This window comes from Abramis brama (genome assembly GCF_963993115.1).
Source record: "Abramis brama genome assembly, chromosome: 7".
NCBI classification, from domain to species: domain Eukaryota; kingdom Metazoa; phylum Chordata; class Actinopteri; order Cypriniformes; family Leuciscidae; genus Abramis; species Abramis brama.
In genome coordinates this window covers 24,454,960-24,474,600 of record NC_139969.1, presented here as the reverse complement: position 1 = coordinate 24,474,600, position 19,641 = coordinate 24,454,960, and the positions used below count along the sequence as shown (strand labels likewise).

Below are 19,641 nucleotides of genomic sequence, written 5' to 3'. Positions count from 1 at the left end.
GGGATTTATTTTTCATTAGATGTCCATGTTACCTGTTTTTAGCAAAACAACAAAAAAAATTAAAGGCATAGCTCACTCAAAAATGTAAAATCTGTCAACAGTTTTTCAACCTCATTTTATAAAACTTTCTATCTTCTGATATTCTGATATAAAGATATCTTTCAATGTTAATGAAATATTTGACATTTCTGATATTTTTGTCATATAGTGAAAGTGAATGGGGACCAGGGATACTCTATCCGTTCTCATTATGGAAAAGAGCAGCTTGGACAATCTGCTAAATATCTACAGTAAAAATCTACTTTTGTGTTTCACAGAGTCATACAGGGTTATTGTAATAACACGAGGGTGAGTTAATGATGATAGATGAACTGTCCCTTTTATGAAATAGCCTATCTGACAAATATTTTTGATGCATAAACACCATATAATGTTGTTTTTGGTCCCCCTGTAGTTTTGCAAAAGTGATGGTAGCGTGAAAAAAATAAATAATAAAATACTAAATCAGATTAAAGCTGATCCTTTAATACACTGAGCCTATTTAATTCTGTTCACCGGCGAAACTGTCTGATAAGTCGTCTGGTGTGAGCTTTTTTTTCCCTGATCATTGAGGATTGTGTGCAAATATATTTTTTAGGTATATTCTCCTTTCCCTATATGTGTCTGTGTGTGTTTGAGCTTGTCATGTCTGTCAGTGGAGTTACTGTGCTGCCATTGGTTGATTCCCACGCATTCAATCACAGCTGTGGCTTCTGTCAAACACATGCATACACACTAACACACACATACATGCACTCAAAGGAAGAAACGAGACCTTCACTGTTAAACCAGCCGACCTCAAAGCTCCATGACAGTAAGTATTCACATTTCAAACTTTTGTATTGATATAGAATGCACATTACTGTAGTGTAAGACATCGGTCTGGATGGGGAGAGTCATTGTGCACCTGCGTCTGGTGAGAAACATTTTTATGCGTCTTCAGCAGAGTTTAAAAAAGGCTCAGATGTACACTTTGGAGTTTTGGCAGATTTGTGCATTGTAGTGGGAAGGTCTTAAGTAGAAAAGACGGAGGAGAGAGAGATGATGCCTTTTTTGGTGTTATTTGCAATTTGCTGGAGTGTATTCATGCTGCTTTTCCGTCAATTGTGTGGGTTGGTAGCAAAAACAGAAAAGATGGGGGGAAACATGCACAGACTGAGCTACTAACACAGGCAGCAAACAGACAGAATATCCTCGAACAAACTTAGTTTTGTTATTTTTACTGTGATGCTCTGCAAGCAGATTTGAATGGCTTATTCTGAAAAAAAAAAAAAACTTTGCCTCATTCCCTTCAACATCCAAAGGTAATCTCGGTTTATCTACAAGATGCATTGGATCTTTACATTTGTTAATTTGCAATCAGATCACACAAAATGGGTGTTGTAAATATGGTCTAAAAACCATGATTAGTTTGCACAAAATTAAATGCATTGTCAAAACATTATCACTTTAACCCACGCCGATTTCATGATCAAGTCATTGGAATTGTTGTTTTACAAAAAGACATGTAAACATTTGGATATAAAGTTAGAGAGTGTGGAATTACACCATGAATAGAGTTTGCATCACACGTGACATTATTACAATAGAACAGATGTGGCAGTTGAGTAATACTGAATTCTGGGTTAGTCCTGGAAAAACATAATGATACATGAGGATTGGTTTGGCTTAGAGTCTAAGTGAAGGATGAGAGGATGAGTTTTATAGATAATAAATAGAATATCAACATTTGTGAGATTTAGTCAGTCTAAACAGTTTTGAGGTTAACTGATCCAAATTTGTGTCTCTGGAAACTATGTTGAGTTTTTTTGTGTCTATTTGTTAATGAGAAATTAGTGGGCACATCATTGTTTTTTTAGATTTGTGTGAGTAAAAGTTATAGTTTTTATTTTGGAGTATAAAATATAAAATTAGACCCTTGGGGTATGATGATCCCCCTCCCCCAGAATTGGTGCCAAGTTGTGTTATTATTTTTAAATTGACTAATTATTGTAATTAATGGTGTTATTATTCAGTATTTCCATAAATTAGATGTACATATCAGACATCTTTGCTTAAAACCTATAGGTTAATTGAGTGAAATCATTAAATATGCATTCATAGTGTTGCTATTATGACATATCTTCAATTAAAATATTAAATATAAAATGCCTGTATATGTCACGGGTTGCACAGGAACAAACCAGGAGTAAATCAAAACACTATTTATTTAAACACTGAGAGAACAACAGGAACTTAAGAAGTCGCAAACACTTGAACACAAACAATACCGGACAGGGAACTAACTCAAACTGAGGACTTAAATACACAGAGCAAACAAAGGAAACTAGATGGCACAGAGGTGTATGACAAATCAAATCAATAACTATGACAACCAATAAGGAGCGGAAGCATGGGAAATTATAGGTCAAACTAAACAAGCAACATAACAGAATATAATCGTTACATATACAAGTCATAGAATAATTGTACCTTTCAGATAAATCTCTTTTACTGGGATTCTGCTGTGTCATGGTTATTCAATTATTATCAACCAAATTGTCAGAATAAAATTTTAAATACAATAGCTGATTTAGTATTTAAATGAATGACACTTTACAAAACAATATATAAATATTAATAAGAATTATACAAAAAGTTATTTATTCATTCTGCAAAAGTGTGTCCTGGGGCTTCTTACCCCAGGTAGGGGAGGGGGTCAACTTACCTCAGTAGGGGCCATCTTATCCCTTTTTTAATATTTTACTTTTTGTGCTATAACAACTAAATAAGCAAATGTTTCTATTTATTTCCAATAATAACATAGACTGATGCATCACCATCTTGCACATGTTAAAGTTATCTAAATATGTTAGTTTAAAAGTAAATCCACATTGTTGTTGGGGGGAGGGGAATATAAAAGAATATGATTTTATATATGGGTCCCCATCCTACCCATTTATAAAAGAAGAGTCCAAGAGTGACCTTGCTTAGAATATGGACTGCATGTTCAAAAATCGCGTGGGCACAACCAAGCGTTCAATAGTTGGTTGAGAAAGTGTGGGCGCCAGAGGGACAGAGCGGCTCCGTTTCAGTGCAACCAGAGCTGCGGGGCTCGTGCATTCAGTTGCTGTCGTTTCTGTCAATATCTTTATCTGCTCTATTTCACATTTAACAATTGCTGACGGATCGATAGGTCTGAACAGGAATTTGTCGCGAGCTATATTTTCCCTCATCGAGTTCAACCATATGAATTACTCGCGACGCGTCGCCATTTGGTTACTCGCGTTATCAGTGCAAATTATTCAGGCATGTGCGTATTGCGGTAGATTGGAGATGATATCCGTTTGGCTCCTCTTTTTAAAGCTGCTGGTAGGTATCAAAATACTGAAGCTTTGTGCATCTGTTGCATCCGTATGCTTTGGTGAACATCTGCATGCGCAAGGCACGACGAGCGAGTGATGCAGGAATTATGTGTGCTGCATTTGTACTGTCGTGCTTGTAAGAGTGTCCAGTGTATTTAAAAAGAGTTACGATGATGCTGTCTATATCCGAAATCTCTATGACTGATCGGTATAAATTCCATATCTGCTTGTAGTGTCAACACTGCAGTGATAGAGTAGCTAGAATATACCCATTTACCAAAGAGAAGTTTGACTTAAAGGGATAAATCACCTTCACCACAAAAAGCAAATCCATATACGTTCTGTGGAAAACAAAATGAGATCAGTCACCATTCACTTTCATTGGATGGAAACAAGATGCAATGAAAGTAAATGGTGACAGAGGGTGTTAGTCCCTAATGTTGGGGGGATCTTTCCCTTTAATGCAACAGTCACACTTATTGGATAATTAATAACTGATGACATAATTTTGCTATCTGCAGAATTCCACCTCTGGCACAGTGGATGCGATGTTCAGACATCAGAAATCTATTTTCCAAAACAGACAGGGGTTAATGGTGGTCACAGCACCAGCAGGCATGCATAAAATAACATCATATCTGCTCGATATGAGCAATAGATTTGTTTCTCTGTCTCTCTTACTGGATAAACTCAGGCTGATAGCTCTAATAAACCAACTGCATCATGGCACTTTGATAAGGTTGTCTCTGACTAGTGAGCTGCTTATACATGGCTCTAACTGTATAATAAACAAGACAGCCTCCTCAGATGGAGCATGTTGCCAGGCAACCAATACTTTTCGGGAAAAAAACACAGAACAGACCCTCTGAAGTCATATCTTGCAAATAAATTATGACTATGACAGTATTAAATAAAATGGCATTTTGATCATCCACATAAGCTCCTCTCAGTTTATGTTTCATGAGTGTGAGCACTGAACCAGCACAAAGAAGGGAAATGATAATTGATTAAGTGATACATTTTAAGGAAATATGAATTGTTGTAGATTGTAACTGAGTGCAGTCGTCCAATTAGCTTTTGGATTTATAGTACTTTCAAGAAAGTAGTGTACTTTGTCAGTAGTGTTAGCATTCTCTTTATTTAAGCTTAGAAGGTTTTGTGATCACAACTTGAATTAACTCATTGGCTAACCCGAGTTTATTTAAAATGACAAAATTAAAATTAAAAAAAATTAAAGCAGAGGTCACATATTTTCTTTTAGGCTACTAAAACATCATTTAATGTAGAGTTTTAGCCCATTTGTAATTGCCTGCTTTGTTAGAAACCACTTCTCATGGACATTTGGTATATCAAAGAGGTCCACCCACTCCTCACAGCATGGATGCCAGAATAGCTTGATGAAACTAAAGTGCCACTGTGCAGTTCTGCAGAAAACAGCACAAGGCTGGTTGTCTATGCTAATTGGATCTGAGACTTTTCAAGGACCAAGACTGGAAATTTTTTTTAGCGTTTGTCATGTTTTGAGTCTTTCTAAGCTTGGTTCCTTTAATTCTAAACAGATCTGTTTCAATGTAACTTTCTTAGAGAGCCACAGCTGGTGTGGGAAGGTCATATGGAAGTGAACTAAATGAAGGCAAAAGCACCTCTGTAAATCAGCAACAAAAAGAGCAGAAATACCTCTCTGAAACAGTCACCATGGAGACCAGCCAGCTTTCAGAAATGGCTGATCTAACAGACTGTAAAATGGATCCTGGGTGTACAGAGGGCCAGACATGCCAATTCACTGAGGAGGTAAATGAATGTTTTGACACACATTTCTCAGAGTGCCTGGATACCAGAAAGAGCAACCCCCACGAAGACCTTGATGGGCAAGACGACAAAGGCATAACCAATGCAAGTGATAGCTCAGGTGAATCTGATGGGAGCAAAGAATCTCAAGATAGCGTTATGGTCAACAAACAAGAACAGCCGAATGGTAGAGAATCTTTGACCTCTGATTCTCATGAAGACCTTCACACGAATGACCAACCAGAAGAGGAAATGGAAATCAACAATTCTGATGATGCCCAGGAGGAGGAGCACAATGAACCTGAGGAGAGGGTGGAGGCAGAAGAAGAATCTGTGCTGGAGCAGCACATGAACGAGCTGGTGATTTCTGAAGTCCAGACTGAAACTTGCCCAGATATGGATCGAGATGACCTGAGTGACTGTCTGCTTGTGGAAATGGCCATCATTTCATCAGACAGTGATGCTGAGGAGCCATGGAGATCTTTAGTTCCACCAGCTGTCAACAAAAAGGAGACTGAAGAGAACGGTGATCTCTTGGGTATGGATGAAGCAGAGGTAAACCCGGAAGACCAAGCAAGGCAGGAAGAAGTTGAAGTGATTGATAGCAATGCTGAACCTGAAGATGAAGCCCTAGCTTTGAACCTTAATGAAACTGAGATTCTAGAACAACCAGAGTGTCCCACCGAATGTGAGCTGCAAGATATTTCTTTGGACTCCTCTGTCCATTACTGCAGCTTAACAAAGATGGACGAAGAGGACGAAGATGAGCTTGGGAAAACCTCAAAGCACAACCTGCAGCGCCTGTCTTGTTCAACTTCAGAGCTCGACAAGAAGTTGCCGCAGGACTTCTGCGTGGTTCAGGAAATAAAGAGTGAGAATGTCAGCACAGAGCATCTGGATTTCAGGGTGGCTCGCAAGCAATGGCAGAAGATGGAAGAGCAAACCAAGGGTCTGGTGCACCGGCCAGTGATGAAGCAGGGATCTTGCCAGGGTGGGCACAGCTTAATGTATACACCTGTCCGCAACATTGATCGCCCTAGAAGAGACCCTGACATTGAGAGTCTTGGTCTGGGGGAGAACCAGTACACTCAATTCAGTCCCTGTTCAGAGGATTCTGGTCTGGACGACACAAGCTACAGGTCACCTTACGATGAGCCAGAGACTCCAGTGGAGCGGGAGATCCGTGAAGCTCTCGAGCGAGAGGAGAATTTCAGACGAGAGAGGGCAATGGCAAAGATGTCTGCTGGTGACGCTACACAAGTTCAACCCAGGCCTAGTGTTCTTCACCACAGCAGATCAGAGCCTGGGGAGAAAGGACGGATGTTTGACACACCAGAGGACAGATGCAGGTCTCAGAGGTCCCCTAGTGCAAGAACTCCAACTTTGTCCGTCACTGCATCTTCTGGAAGAAATCCCACATACCATGAAATGACCGCCAGCAATGTCATTATACTCGAGCCGGATTTGTACCCCACAAGTCCACGGAATCGAGGGAATGGTGGGCTGCTCTCTCCAGGGACCAGCGGTTTCCATGAATGGCCAGACATGAACAACGTGATAATCCTGGAGACATCAAATCTCATAATTCGAAGTGCCTCGGAATTCTGCCTGAGCACTGCATGTCAAGAGACACAAGAGAGCACGTTTCAGAACAATCCCTTCTTCAAACTGCGCTCTCACAGCACCCAGTCTCTGGTGGATCAGGAGATCAAGTTGGTGAAGCAAAGAGAAGAGGAGCTTAGGAGGCAGAGAGCACAACTATATGTAAAGGAGAGATATGACACAGTCCTCGTGTCCCCCAGCCAACTGCAGAATTTCACTTATGAGAGACCAGGTAGCACATTTAAAGTATTTACTTCATGATGTTATTACACAAAGATGTAGTTAAGCAAACGTCGTTCTTTTATTTGGACACTTTACAGGAGAGGTACCAGCAAAATCCAAGTCATCACCCTCATCTCCATCAAAGATGCGCAAAATGGATCGCTTCGCTTTGTCCTGCGACCACAAGGTACATTCAGTTTAGGCATGCTGATTCAAAGTTGCAGATTTTAAATCGTACATATTTTTCTGTTTGTCCTCTCATGAATCATATATAAGTGTTCTGAATTCCATTGCAAAGCAACTGTTTTTCATCTGTTACACATCTTTGGCATCTCATTGATCTGTGCCCATTTCACCTTGAAACTGGAAACTGCATGCAGTTTTACAGGTGAAGTTTTCTCCTTTAGTTCCCTGAAGCTCCTTTCCCTCGAGTCAGACGAAAAAGTGCCCTGGCCCAGAGGTGGGAGGCAGGTATCTTTGCCAATCATCAGCAACAAGACTGAATGATTTACCTAAATGAAGCACCGACGCACAAATCAAGTTTCCAATACAGTATACGCATGTAGAAATAGATTCAGAGTAAAACAGTCATTAGTACAAACCTGGAACTTATTAGGTGAGTAAAAATATTCAGAACTGATGTAATACCTTTTTTTATTTTTTGGATGCGAATAGTGTTTTCATTTTGAATTATATCCTGGGTACACTTTTATATTACTGCAGATGGAAAATTTATACAGTAATGCATTCCTAAATTGCACTATGTACAAAAATAACGCCAAACACTGAGAAATATATTATTCTGATTTCACATAACATACATTGTTTAAAAAAAAAAATACTAATTTTGAGTCTTAACAATTTAGTTTCTTGTTTATAAGATATTTTGTCACTTTAGCCATACAGTGGAGAGCAGAAGTAAATAAAAAGTAAATTTAGTCTGATTAAAAGTGCAATTTAAGACAAGAGTAACCGCTTCTTGGAATGTCTATTATAGAGTATATTATGGATGTAGCTTCCAGAGGTGTTACAGATAAGTAGCTGGCTTCTGTACCATTATTACATTGTGAGCCTTTTAAATATTTTATGCTTTGATTGCCTGCTTATAATGTCAACATTTTTTCCTGTGTGAAAATAATAATCGAAAATATGTGTGAATTTCACTTCATAATATTCATGTTTGAAATGGCATCTTAATAGATATGCTTTTTCCTTGCAGGATGTTTTCAATGCAAAAATACTGTTCAAACCTTGCAATAAAATGAAATGACAACTGATAATGATTTGTTCTGCTGTATATATAATTGTGGGCTTTCATCCCAGTTTATGTCCTGAAAAGCTGCCATGTGATTCATATGTTGGTTATACGTTCCCTATGGAGACGAGCATTGAGATACAGAAAGCTGAGTTTCCGAGCACAAACACAGCAAGGACAGCCACTCTAAACTTAGTATCCTGTGGAAGCAGAAAGAAATGAACATTATGTAAGGTTGTTTTTGAGCCTTATAATTTGACTGTAAGTCTTTGTTGTGCCTATTGCAATACACACTGATTTCTTTTATTATTTATTAAGTTTTTTTTAAAAAAATTTAAACTTACCCAGTTTACATTCCCTGAAAAGTCTGGGAAAACTGGAAGTTCATCTTCATTGACACTTCCTGTTGAAACAAGAAAAATTACTAATATTACATATCTTTGAAAACATATTTTGCTTAATTTAACTCTCAATTGGAATCATCTTCAAATGTATGTCTGAACCACAGGAAGAGGGAACGTGACTGAAAAGGGTACTGTGTACTTCCAAATAAATCAGACTTGCTTTTGCACAGTCTTTCAGAGGAATTTAATGTAAAAATGATTTATACAAACCTTTTTTAATAACATCATGCTTATGAAGTTTTAACACAAGCTTTAACACAATGGTCCAAACCACAAAAGCAGAGAGAACCCCTGTGGTCCACGGGTAAGGTAGCAAAAGAGACTGTTGCTTTATTCCAAAAAATATGGAAATCACTGCAACAATAAAATACAAATAAAAACGGAATTATTACAGATAGAAATGGATTTATTTGAGATACATTTTCGAAACAACAAAATTCCAAAGAGCGGAATTCACCGGCAATAATTTCAGCAGCATTTCCAACACCCCAGTGCAACCAATTGAATATCCTCCTCCTGGGAAAATGAAATGATTATCCTGGTGTTATTCTACTCAGATATGTAAGCAGAAGATGTAAATATGAGTTCACTGATGAGTCATTACCTTGAGGAGTCTGGAGCTGGTCTGAATGCAGCCATTATAGGCTGACAGAAAGTGAGAATCATAACTGTGCAGCCTAGGTAAGGATGAGCACCTGCTCTCTGCAAAGACATTTGGTATAGGATTGTTAACTAAAACCAAAACTATGTTCAGAAATTTTAATAAATCTGAAATAAATGAAAATCTAAATATTAGATGAAAAAAAAAAATTGAAATAGTCTCATTTGTTAACATTAGTTAATGCATTAACTACATGAACTAACAATGAACAATATTTTACAGCATATATTAACCTTTGTTAATGTTCATTAATAAAAATGTTCAAATTCATGTTAGTTCACAGTGTACTAACTAATGTTAAAAGATACAACTTTTGACCTTAAAATGTATTAATAAATGCTGGATTAATAAATGCTGTAAAGGTATTGTTCATTGTTAGTTAATGTTAACTACTGTAGTTAACTAATCCAAACAAGTGAAACCGGTAACACTTTACAATAAGGTTCCTTTATTAAACATTAGTAAATGTATTAACTAACATGGACTAACAATGAGCAATACATTTACTACTGTTTTTGTTAATCTTTGTTAATGTTAGTTAATGAAAATAAAGCTGTTCATTGTTTGTTCATGTTAGTTTACAGTGCATTACCTAATGTTAACAAGATTTTAATAAAGTATTAGTAAATGTTGAAATTAACATTAACAAAGATGAACAAATGCTGTATAAGTGCAGTTCATTATTAGTTAATGTTAACTAATGTAGTTAACTAATGAACCTTATTGTAAAGTGTTACCGTGAAACCTTATTGTAAAGTGTTACTCTTAAACTAAAATTGAAATAAAATCTGAAAACAAAAATAAAAGTTAATTAAAAATATTAATAAATACTACTGTACAGCTAAACACATATTATAGACAATACAACATATAACACCACACCATAATTATAAGACACTCTTTAAATGAAATAGGGCAAAGAGCGTAACTGTGGCATTTAATACATTTAATATTGTCTGTTTAAAATATGCATTGCATTTTATTACAAAACATTGTCTAGGCAGAGAGCACAGGCTTTACTCACTGTGCTCCATTTTCCTCGGTAGATAAAAGGAAAAATGAAGCCCACAGCTGTGAGCAAAACTGTAAGGGACATCAACATGCGATGCACCTGTAAACAGAGAAAATGAAAAATATATGCAGTTATGGAAAGCTGATTACAAGTGAAATGTGCAGAAAACTGAAAAGTATTAAAGCATGAATAAGTAATAAGCAGCAACCAATAGATTGTTTCATAGATTTTTTTTTTTTTTGCAATAGACAAATAAATGTCCTGTATAAAAACATAATTCATACCTGGAACCATATTTTTTGCCCAAACAATGTTTGTTCTGGCCAATCAGGTTTAAAATAGCGAGCGATTAATGTTCCAGTGCTTCCTGCTAGCATCCAGGCCATCAGCATTAGAGCTCCTGCATTTACAATGGAATTATATTTGTAAACTTGCAAATGACAGCATTTTGCAATTTACACCAATAACATGTAGTAGTTTATCTAATTACAAAATTGCCATGATTTTATTCCACAGCTGTTACGATACACTTTTCAATGGCACAATGATGATAATTGCACTTGCAACATTTCCTTTTCCTGACCATATATTTAACACATGGAAGTCTCAGTATCCTGCAATAAACTTAATTGCAGCAAAACACTTACCATGACATTTCATGAGCAGTGGAGATCGAGAACCTGTCAGTATCTCAGGAGGGCCGGTTATGATCTGATGGTGGGACGATATCAGTGGCTGCCACGTGTGTCTATGGATCATACCTGCAGCACAACAAGACAACAATAAAACGGATGAGATAACTAGGATAAAGCATAATCTCACACCATTTCTATCAATAAAAATGGTGATTTATTATACAATAAAGATAGGATATTAAAAATATGCATCTAAAATGTGAGACAATTGCTGTGTAAATCATAGAACATGTTTTATGAAATGCACGTGTGCTTGCTTCCTTGTAAAGATTAATTCAGACTTTAGCAAGCCAGCTGAAACTATTTTATCCCCTGTGCACCCAATGACACGCCATAAAATAAATGAAAGGAAATGAGTACTGATTGCTCAGGCCGTCACAGACACTTGTTAACCAGTAAGGTCAGAAATCCGGATCTGTGGAGTAACACGCAGTGGGGAGGCCATAAAAACAAAGTTATATGTGACACTGTATCTGATGAGATGCATGATCATTTGCCAAAAGGAGAAATACAGCCCTGAAGGACGTGATGACCGGAAAGACAATTCCTGCTATTTCATCATGCTGGAAATGTAGCAGTTAAAAAAAGAGACAACACACATAAGGCATTATATTATTGTTTTATATTTTCAACTTTCTTTTCCATTTTAGTATTATATTAAATTATAATTAGTATGTTTTTTTAGATTTCTATTTAGATTTTTTTTTTTTTTTTTTTTTTTTTACTTTTAGTAATTTTAGTACTTCAACTTCAACTTCTTTTATTTTATTTAGTTGCCAAGACAGTGGTTCTAATTTTTAAGTTTAAGTGTTTCATCTAATATTTATATATACACTGCTCAAAAAAATAAAGGGAACACTTTTTAATCAGAGAATAGCATCAAGTCAGTTAAACTCCTGGGATATTGATCTGGTCAGTTAAGTAACAGAGGGGGTTGGTAATCAGTTTCAGCTGCTTTAGTGTTAATGAAATTAACAGCAGGTGCACTAGATGGGCAACAGTGAGACAACCCCCAAAACAGGAATGGTTTTACAGGTGGAGACCACAGACATTTTTTCCCTACTCATCTTTTCAGACTGTTTTTCACCAGTTTTGCATTTGGCTAGGGTCAGTGTCACTACTGGTAGCATGAGGCGATACCTGGACCCTACAGAGGTTGCGCAGGCAGTCCAGCTCCTTCAGGATGGCTCATCAATACGTGCCATTGCCAGAAGGTTCTCAAGAGCATGGAGGAGATTCCAGGAAGACAGACAGCTACTCTAGGAGAGCTGGACAGGGCCGTAGAAGGTCCTTAACCCATCAGCAGGACCGGTATCTGCTCCTTTGTGCGAGGAGGAACATGATGAGCACTGCCAGAACCCTACAAAATGACCTCCAGCAGGCCACTGGTGTGAATGTCTCTGACCAAACAATCAGAAACAGACTTCATGAGGGTGGCCTGAGGGCCCGACGTCTTCTAGTGGGCCCTGTGCTCACTGCCCAGCACCAGGGAGCTCGATTGGCATTTCCCATTGAACACCAGAATTGGCAGGTCCGCCACTGGTGCCCTGTGGTTTTCACAAATGAGAGCAGGTTCACCCTGAGCACGTGACAGACAGGAAAGGGTCTGGAGAAGCCGTGGAGAATGTTATGCTGCCTGTAACATCGTTCAGCATGACCGGTTTGGTGGTGGGTCAGTGAGGGTCTGGGGAGGCATATCCATGGAGGGACGCACAGACCTCTGCAGGCTAGACAATGGCACCCTGACTGCCATTAGGTATCGGGATGAAATCCTTGGATCCATTGTCAGACCCTATGCTGGTGCAGTGGGTCCTGGGTTCCTCCTGGTGCACAACAATGCCCGGCCTCATGTGGCGAGAGCATGCAGGCAGTTCCTGGAGGATGAAGGAATGATACCATTGAAGGGCCACCACGCTCACCTGACCTACATCCAATAGAACACCTCTGGGACATTGTGTTTCGGTCCATCTGACATCACCTGGTTGCACCTCAGACTGTCCAGGAGCTCAGTGATGCGCTGGTCCAGATCTGGGAGGAAATACCGCAGGACACCATCCGTCGTCTCAGTAGGAGCATGTCCCGACGTTGTCAGGCATGCATACAAGCACGTGGGGGCCATACAAACTACTGAGTACCATTCTGAGTTGCTGCAATGAAATTTCAGCAAAATTGACAAGCCTGCTGCATCATTTTTTCACTTAGATTTCCGGGGTGTCTTTGAATTCAATCCTCTGTAGGTTGATCATTTTCATTTCCATCAAACGATGGTGGCATCCTTTCGTTCATAACACATTACCCAGTCCATATTAGTATAGATATCCAGCATGATATTTTTCCCCATTAAGATCTGATGTGTTTTCAAAGTGTTCCTTTAATTTTTTTGAGCAGTGTATATTTTTTTTTAGCTTTATTTCAATGAGTGAAAATGATTTTTTATAGCTTTATTTGACAATAACAACAATCTATGTCATTGATGCAGTTAAAAAAGCTTACCGTTTTCCGCAGTGCCGTGTGCTACGAACAGGTAGTAACTGTTGTTAAGACTGAATCGGACCGGATCCTGAGGGGTGTAGATGGATCTAGAGAACTTGCACTGAATAACCCCGTCGGAAACTCTCCAACCTACATCAGTCAGCACAGACTGCAGTGAAAAGTGAGTGAAAATCCTGCTGATTACATTTATGACTGACACTGCATAAAGTTTAGAGCACACAATGTCATCTTTTTGGACTATAATGTTTTTATGGTTTTAAAATTATGTTGTAACATACTGAAAACTAAAAGCAGCATTACAATCCTAAAGTACTCTCTCACCTGGGATGCCTCCTCTGGGTAAGTCCTTCCTGTTGTGTGTGCAGACTCAACGCTTACACGACCCCCGTCATTTACGCACAAGTACGTATCATCATCTCCCTAGAAAAACAATAAGATCTTAAGGGTCACATGAATATAATATTGAGTCAGTTCATTATAATGCACTGAATGCAATTTTAGGACAACAATTTGAAATGCATTTGATCATGCTCACCATCCATTCATCCTTGGACAGGGCAAAGGAGACATATCCCTGTGCAGGACCGCTGAGCTCAAACGAAACGTTTTGACCCAAAGTAGAAAAAGAAAGGAAGAAGCAGTTTGTGTCTATAGAAGGGTTACAGCCGACAGGGTCAATGAGACAAGACTTCCACCTGCCACATCCCTCTGGAGTGAACTGTAAGAGAAGTGGCATCATGCAGGGGTTTTTTTTACAATAAAAGGCTATGTAAAGCAGCTTATAAGAGCAGATTCTCTTTAGCATTTTGGCACGTACTGGCTCAGGTAGTATAGAGGTGCTTGCAGAGATTGTAGACATGACGGTGGTAGATTGAGGTGGAGCGGGAGTCACGTCACCCTGAGATATGACTGGACCAGGAAGTTTGAGCCAGAATGTCTTGTAGTGGGCAAGAACTGTGGCACTTGATATGGGGTAAAAAAAAAAACATTAAATTTGAATATATCGCAAATATTGGTTTGAACATTGAATGGCAAAGTCAGATCAGAAACACACTCACAGAAACTGTACAGTGGGAGGAGCATTCGACGGGGCTTTCCAGATCACCTGAAGTTCGGTCTTTTTGGCATTACTGGTGTGACTAACGGCAGAGCCCTTTAAAAGACATCACACTTTCATTGTACGGCAACTCTTTAACATTAAAAGCAGATTTTGAGACACATTTCAACATACTTTGTAATACCAAATAATTCATTGTAAGTGATTTATACAACAGCAGGGCTGTGATCAAGCAACCAAATGATATTTAGTATAATAGAACTTTTGCTCATGTGATATTTTTAAATACAGTACCAAAATGTTTTTGAAAAAACTCTCATGCAAGGCTTCATTTATTCGATCAAAAATATAGAAATATTATGTTATATATATTATAAATTGCTGTTATATATTATAAACATAACAGTAATATTGTGAAATATTAAACAATTTTTAAAATAACTATTTTAAATTTTCTATTTTAATATATTTTAATATGTAATTTATTCCTGTGATGGTAAAAAATCCATAAAAAAAAGTTTTCACATGATCAGTCATTGATTTGGTGCTCAAGAAACATTTCTTATTATTATCAATGTGGAAAACATTTGTGCTGATTAATATTTTCGTGAAAACCATGGCCTCCACTATAAAGTACCTCTATGCTGTTGCATGTCAAACGCTGGGAAATTTTGGGATCTACCAATGCGAATGAGCCAACAGCTGATCCATCAGGGTTTGTGGCGTCTCGGGCTTGAATTAGAAAGCCTTCAAAGTGCTCACTTCCAGAGAGAGTGACTATGGACAGTGGAAGTGTCAATAAATAAAGGCAACTGGCAAAAGGAAGCAACATGATTGTTCAACTTTACTCAAAACATCTAAATTGGTCAAAATGATCATCGTTGTTTAATGTGTTTTCCCCCTCACCTCTGATGTCCATCCCTGGGCTGAATTTACTGGCATTCACAGTCAGTGTGTATGGACTGGCAGTAGTGTTGGGTTGGCTATGATGATGTTCTGGCATCATGCTCTCGCAAGATTTCTCCACCTTTCCATTTTTGTATCCACTTGCAGCTGTCAAACACAAAGTCCCAAGGATTACCAGAGACGTTTGCAGATTCCACATTTCCAGCAGAGGCAAAGTGATCCTAGTCTGTGGATAGATCCTGAGAGGAGTACAACATGACCATTAGTCATTATGTCAGTTTATACCTTGCTCCTTATGATTCATATTACATTACATTAGGGTTCCCACATTTATTGACAAATGAATTTTTCTTAACTTTTCCAGTCATTTGTGATTTCTGTGGAAATTGATTTTCGCTGGGGTGAATTTATATTTGTATGTCAGTTACCATCTATTATAATTAATATACATAAAAGTTATATAAAATGTGTTTTTTTTCCAATATGAAAAAATGTTCTCAACTCACTTTCTCTCGTGAAAAAGCCATTATAATTTGCTGCCCAATTAATTGAATTTTCCATGACTTCTCCAAACTACTCAGTTTAACAATGACAAAATGTAGTATGTGTGTAAATAAAGATGTTAATAAAAAAGTTATTGAAGATTTTCAAAAGAAAGCACTGCTCTTACCTTGTCAGCAACCTGTCTGCTCAGGACCAGGTAATGTTGGCAGATAATAGTTTTATGGTTTGAACATGAATGGGCGGGTCATGTCGCATTTTAGGAGTCTGTAGGCCTGCCACCACACGATGGAGACAAAATCTGAAACAACTCCCAGCAGTTTGTATGTTTGTTTTCACTTTTCATATTTGATTTATTTGTTTATTCATTATTTATTTATTCGTACCTGTGAATTTAATGCCTATACGTGACTAGTAAAAAAATAAAAAATCTATCTAATCACGTGTATAAGCATACACTGTGTCTGAAAACATATAATGCAAATGTCAATGTGTCTTTTATTAGTGTATTTACGGTAGAGGGAAGCAGAGACGTGCACACGCCTCCTACCTTCACCAGCGACTGGAACGTCCTTAAGCCGAAAACAGGAAAAAAACACTGGTGTGTCTTTTAACCCTACTGCTGTATAACACTGTATTGTCGTGCAAAACTGATCTAAATGTTTATAACAGTTTAGATTTTAGACTGTCGTGCATCAGAATAGGACATATATGCATGTTGTAATATGGCTTGGCAAATATTAGCCTACATTGCCCCGATTAGGCTACTCATTTAAAATAGACTTGGCCTTTATCCGCTAAATTCTTAACCTCGACCAGTCTGAGATAGATACTTTTTTGGCCGTGCCTTTTAAATAGTATATCATGTTTACTGTACTGATGGGAAGTCCGATACATTTCCGCAAGTCGGTTCTTTCGAACAATTTGTTTCAGAGAACCGCTTTACAAAACGATTCAGTGATTCTTTTTGCAACTCGGTGTGGCCTAGTGATAAAATAATCTAGTAAATACTTACACATAATGCTGGTTATTATGGATGATTAGAATAATTTTAACAATTATTGTATTTTCATGTGTTATTAAGTTTTAGTCGCTCATAAAAAAAGTATTTTACAAGATAAATATAACTTGCATTTACATTAGACAAAACTAAAATGAATTCACATCTCTTGGGTGTAGCTAATAATTTCTGCAAATGAAATTTACATTTACATTTAGTCATTTAGCAGACGCTTTTATCCAAAGCGACTTACAAATTAGGACTAAATTAAGCGAGTCATCATGAGGAGGCAAAAACAACGCAAGAAGTGCTCAAAATACAAAGTTCAGGCATTCAGAGTAGCATAAGCCCGATAAGTGAGGTTTTAAAGGGAATTTTTTTTTATTTTTATTTTTTTTTATATGAGGTTAAGAAATGAAATTACTTTTCGCCCATTAGTCAGATCCGACCTCGGGTCACGTCCATAGACTGTAAAAAAATAGGTCACGTCACTCCAAGTATGGGCACATTACGAATCGGACATGTTCTATCCAGTGAACCGGTTCAACCTATTGAAAATATCCGATTCATATGAACGATTCGTTCACGAATATCGGACACTGTTAATATCAGATGGTGCATAGAGCGTAGATACTAACGTACGGATACAAACCTTGACAATATTGAGGTATATTCCGTATGTATTCCGGCAGAGCTCTGTGTTTTGGTTGTTGCAATGCTCACTCGTTATCATGTTATGTGGCTCTTACATTGTCATGGTAAAATGTTGCAATAATTTTAAAGGAAACTGTTGCAATTCTGTGTTTTTTTTCAGAAGCTACAGGTTTCTGTTAAGTTGAATGAAGTCATCATCTATTGCAATTCAGTGTGTGTGTGATGATTTGCATATATTTTGGTTCACTTTTCAGTGAATGGGGTCCCGTTGAATTCCTGTTCATCGTTGTATTAAGGACGTTCTAAAATAAGGAGGGCAATCATGACACCAAAACAAACAAGAGTGATGGTGCTCAATGACATGGAGAAACTAGACAGGACCCTGTTCCGTCTGGACCAAGGCAAGTTTCAGCTCATGTTTAACTCTTTGCATTGTCCTGAGGCACGACAGAAGTACTAGTGTATTCATTGCAGTGTGATAATGGCCAGTAGTCTGTGTTACGTGCGGAACGTTTGTGCTCGTTTATATATAGACGGTGGTGTTCTCAGGAGCCAACTTTATTAAGTACCTATTCATTCATGCACTAACAAAGAGTAAATATAGCAGAGGAGATTGGCACTGGCTATGATAAATTTGAGAAATGTAATCTGTTCATAATACAATGAATCCAGTAAACAAATCTTGTTCAGAACTTTTCACTTTTAATCCCATGGATACTCTTATGAAGAGGTTGTCATTTATCAGTGTATATGTTCAAATTCATATGCATCATTTTCCTCAGATACTGTTAATGCATAATTTCAGAATAGATGAATATAGTTAGCGTCTAGTTTTTATCTAATTTGCATCTGCTAAAGCTATGAGATTATTTTATTTGCCTTTATATTAATGATAATAATTATATTATATTATTAATAATAATATTATGAGCCCTATAGATCCTTCATAAGTACATACTTTGGTATAAAATGTTTTTTTTTTCTGATGATAACCCTTTTTTGTGATTGTATGATAATACAATGCTTATTTTAGAGACTACTATGATGGTAAAACCATGTTACACTTTAAGGAACTTTGAAGTACCATGTAAATATCATGGCATAATAATAAGGAATCAATACAAAGTACCATCATATTGCCATCTGATACTGTTACTGTGGTACCACAAGACATTGAAATATATTTGAAAAAAAGAAAGCTTGTTAATAAATACATATGTCATGAACAATTTGTGCCAAGTTCCACCAGTATTTGTATCAATTCCTTTTATTATTTATTTATTGTAACTCAAAAACGGCAAGATCTGTGTCATGAAGCTTATGTTGTGTTTCTGCTCAGGGTTTGAACTCCAGTTTCGCCTGGGTCCCACTCTTCAGGGGAAACACGTGCACGTTTACACCAACTACCCTGCAGAAGGGGAGCGCTTTGAGCGCCACAAGTTTCACGCCTTAGACTGGATTAACCCTACTGGAAGACAGGATGATTCGGACAAGTTCTGCAACCTTGACCTCAAGATATCAGGCTCATACCAGTATTATTTTGGCCATGGGTGAGTTAGTCTGTGTTATCTAAAAGTTTTTTTTAGATTATACTGTCAGTTCTGCATTTAAATATTATTAAAAACTGTACAACAGGTCCTTATTCATTTCATTTTTTACTTTTCAGAGATAAGGAGAGGTCTGGTGGTGGATACATTGTGGTTGACCCAGTGCTCCGGGTAGGGGTGGACAACCACATCTTGCCCCTAGACTGCATCAGTATCCAGACATACCTGTCCAAATGCCTCGGCCCCCTGGATGAATGGCTGGACAGGCTTAGAGTCACCAAAGAGGCAGGTAAGAAGACAGCTGGTGCTATATTAGTTAAGCTTACAATTTGAACACTTACAACTTTAACTCCATTTGAACTTCTCTTATCTGCAATTTGATTACATGAACAAATCAATAACCAATAACTATGCAGAAACTGAACAAATAGATTTAATGAGGTTAAGTTAGTCAAAGTTAG

The 19,641-nt window shown here is 37.6% G+C and overlaps 3 protein-coding genes across 14 annotated transcripts in view; 2 read left to right on the top strand and 1 right to left on the bottom strand.

Annotated features, from left to right (window-relative positions):
* Positions 1-553: 553 nt before the first annotated feature.
* LOC311086347 (uncharacterized protein) lies at positions 554-8,275 on the top strand. 4 transcript variants are annotated; one of them, XM_084119175.1, is made up of 4 exons: positions 554-853; positions 4,968-7,005; positions 7,094-7,182; positions 7,403-8,275. In XM_084119175.1, exons 1-4 carry the CDS (start codon positions 848-850, stop codon positions 7,496-7,498), a joined length of 2,229 nt encoding a protein of 742 aa, XP_083975301.1. In that variant the 5' UTR covers positions 554-847; the 3' UTR covers positions 7,499-8,275. The 4 variants fall into 4 exon arrangements, with proteins under 4 accessions (XP_083975301.1, XP_083975303.1, XP_083975302.1 ...); XM_084119177.1 differs by having other exon boundaries at positions 7,376-8,275; XM_084119176.1 differs by lacking the exon at positions 554-853 and adding an exon at positions 3,011-3,390 and having other exon boundaries at positions 7,376-8,275.
* Positions 7,826-17,747, bottom strand: frrs1a (ferric-chelate reductase 1a). Of its 6 annotated transcripts, none has more exons than XM_084119182.1 (17): positions 17,632-17,719; positions 16,149-16,280; positions 15,479-15,625; positions 15,210-15,349; positions 14,574-14,668; positions 14,333-14,477; positions 14,051-14,233; positions 13,837-13,935; positions 13,516-13,663; positions 10,975-11,088; positions 10,612-10,727; positions 10,340-10,426; positions 9,259-9,356; positions 9,112-9,170; positions 8,865-9,008; positions 8,595-8,653; positions 7,826-8,450 (listed from the first exon to the last, which is right to left on the bottom strand). In XM_084119182.1, exons 3-17 carry the CDS (start codon positions 15,576-15,578, stop codon positions 8,358-8,360), a joined length of 1,680 nt encoding a protein of 559 aa, XP_083975308.1. In that variant the 5' UTR covers positions 15,579-15,625; positions 16,149-16,280; positions 17,632-17,719; the 3' UTR covers positions 7,826-8,357. The 6 variants fall into 6 exon arrangements, with proteins under 6 accessions (XP_083975308.1, XP_083975305.1, XP_083975309.1 ...); XM_084119179.1 differs by having other exon boundaries at positions 8,222-8,450; positions 15,479-15,717; positions 16,149-16,254; positions 17,632-17,732; XM_084119183.1 differs by having other exon boundaries at positions 8,222-8,450; positions 16,149-16,254; positions 17,632-17,732.
* The window catches only part of agla (amylo-alpha-1, 6-glucosidase, 4-alpha-glucanotransferase a), a 26,760-nt gene continuing 23,601 nt past the window's right edge, over positions 16,483-19,641 (top strand). For 2 of the 4 annotated variants that reach the window (XM_084119171.1, XM_084119174.1), the window contains exons 1-4: positions 16,483-16,580; positions 17,888-18,034; positions 18,973-19,183; positions 19,300-19,469. In XM_084119171.1, coding sequence (XP_083975297.1) covers positions 17,956-18,034; positions 18,973-19,183; positions 19,300-19,469 — 460 coding nt within the window. In that variant the 5' untranslated portion in view covers positions 16,483-16,580; positions 17,888-17,955. Of the gene's footprint in view, positions 16,581-17,469; positions 17,647-17,887; positions 18,035-18,972; positions 19,184-19,299; positions 19,470-19,641 lie in introns of those variants that run through there. The other 2 variants (XM_084119173.1, XM_084119172.1) reach the window with 2 other exon arrangements.

Bases quoted from the DNA above. Each gene is read 5' to 3' on its own strand.
- LOC311086347 (XM_084119178.1), top strand. From the start codon at position 3,268: ATGAATTACTCGCGACGCGTCGCCATTTGGTTACTCGCGTTATCAGTG. The intron at 7,006-7,093 runs GTAGCACATTTA...GACACTTTACAG, and splicing joins TTTCACTTATGAGAGACCAG to GAGAGGTACCAGCAAAATCC. The intron at 7,183-7,402 runs GTACATTCAGTT...TTTCTCCTTTAG, and splicing joins CTTTGTCCTGCGACCACAAG to TTCCCTGAAGCTCCTTTCCC.
- frrs1a (XM_084119179.1), bottom strand. From the start codon at position 15,677: ATGTGGAATCTGCAAACGTCTCTGGTAATCCTTGGGACTTTGTGTTTG. The intron at 14,478-14,573 runs GTGAGTGTGTTT...CCCCATATCAAG, and splicing joins CCTCCCACTGTACAGTTTCT to TGCCACAGTTCTTGCCCACT. The intron at 8,451-8,594 runs GTAAGTTTAAAT...CTGCTTCCACAG, and splicing joins TTTCAGGGAATGTAAACTGG to GATACTAAGTTTAGAGTGGC.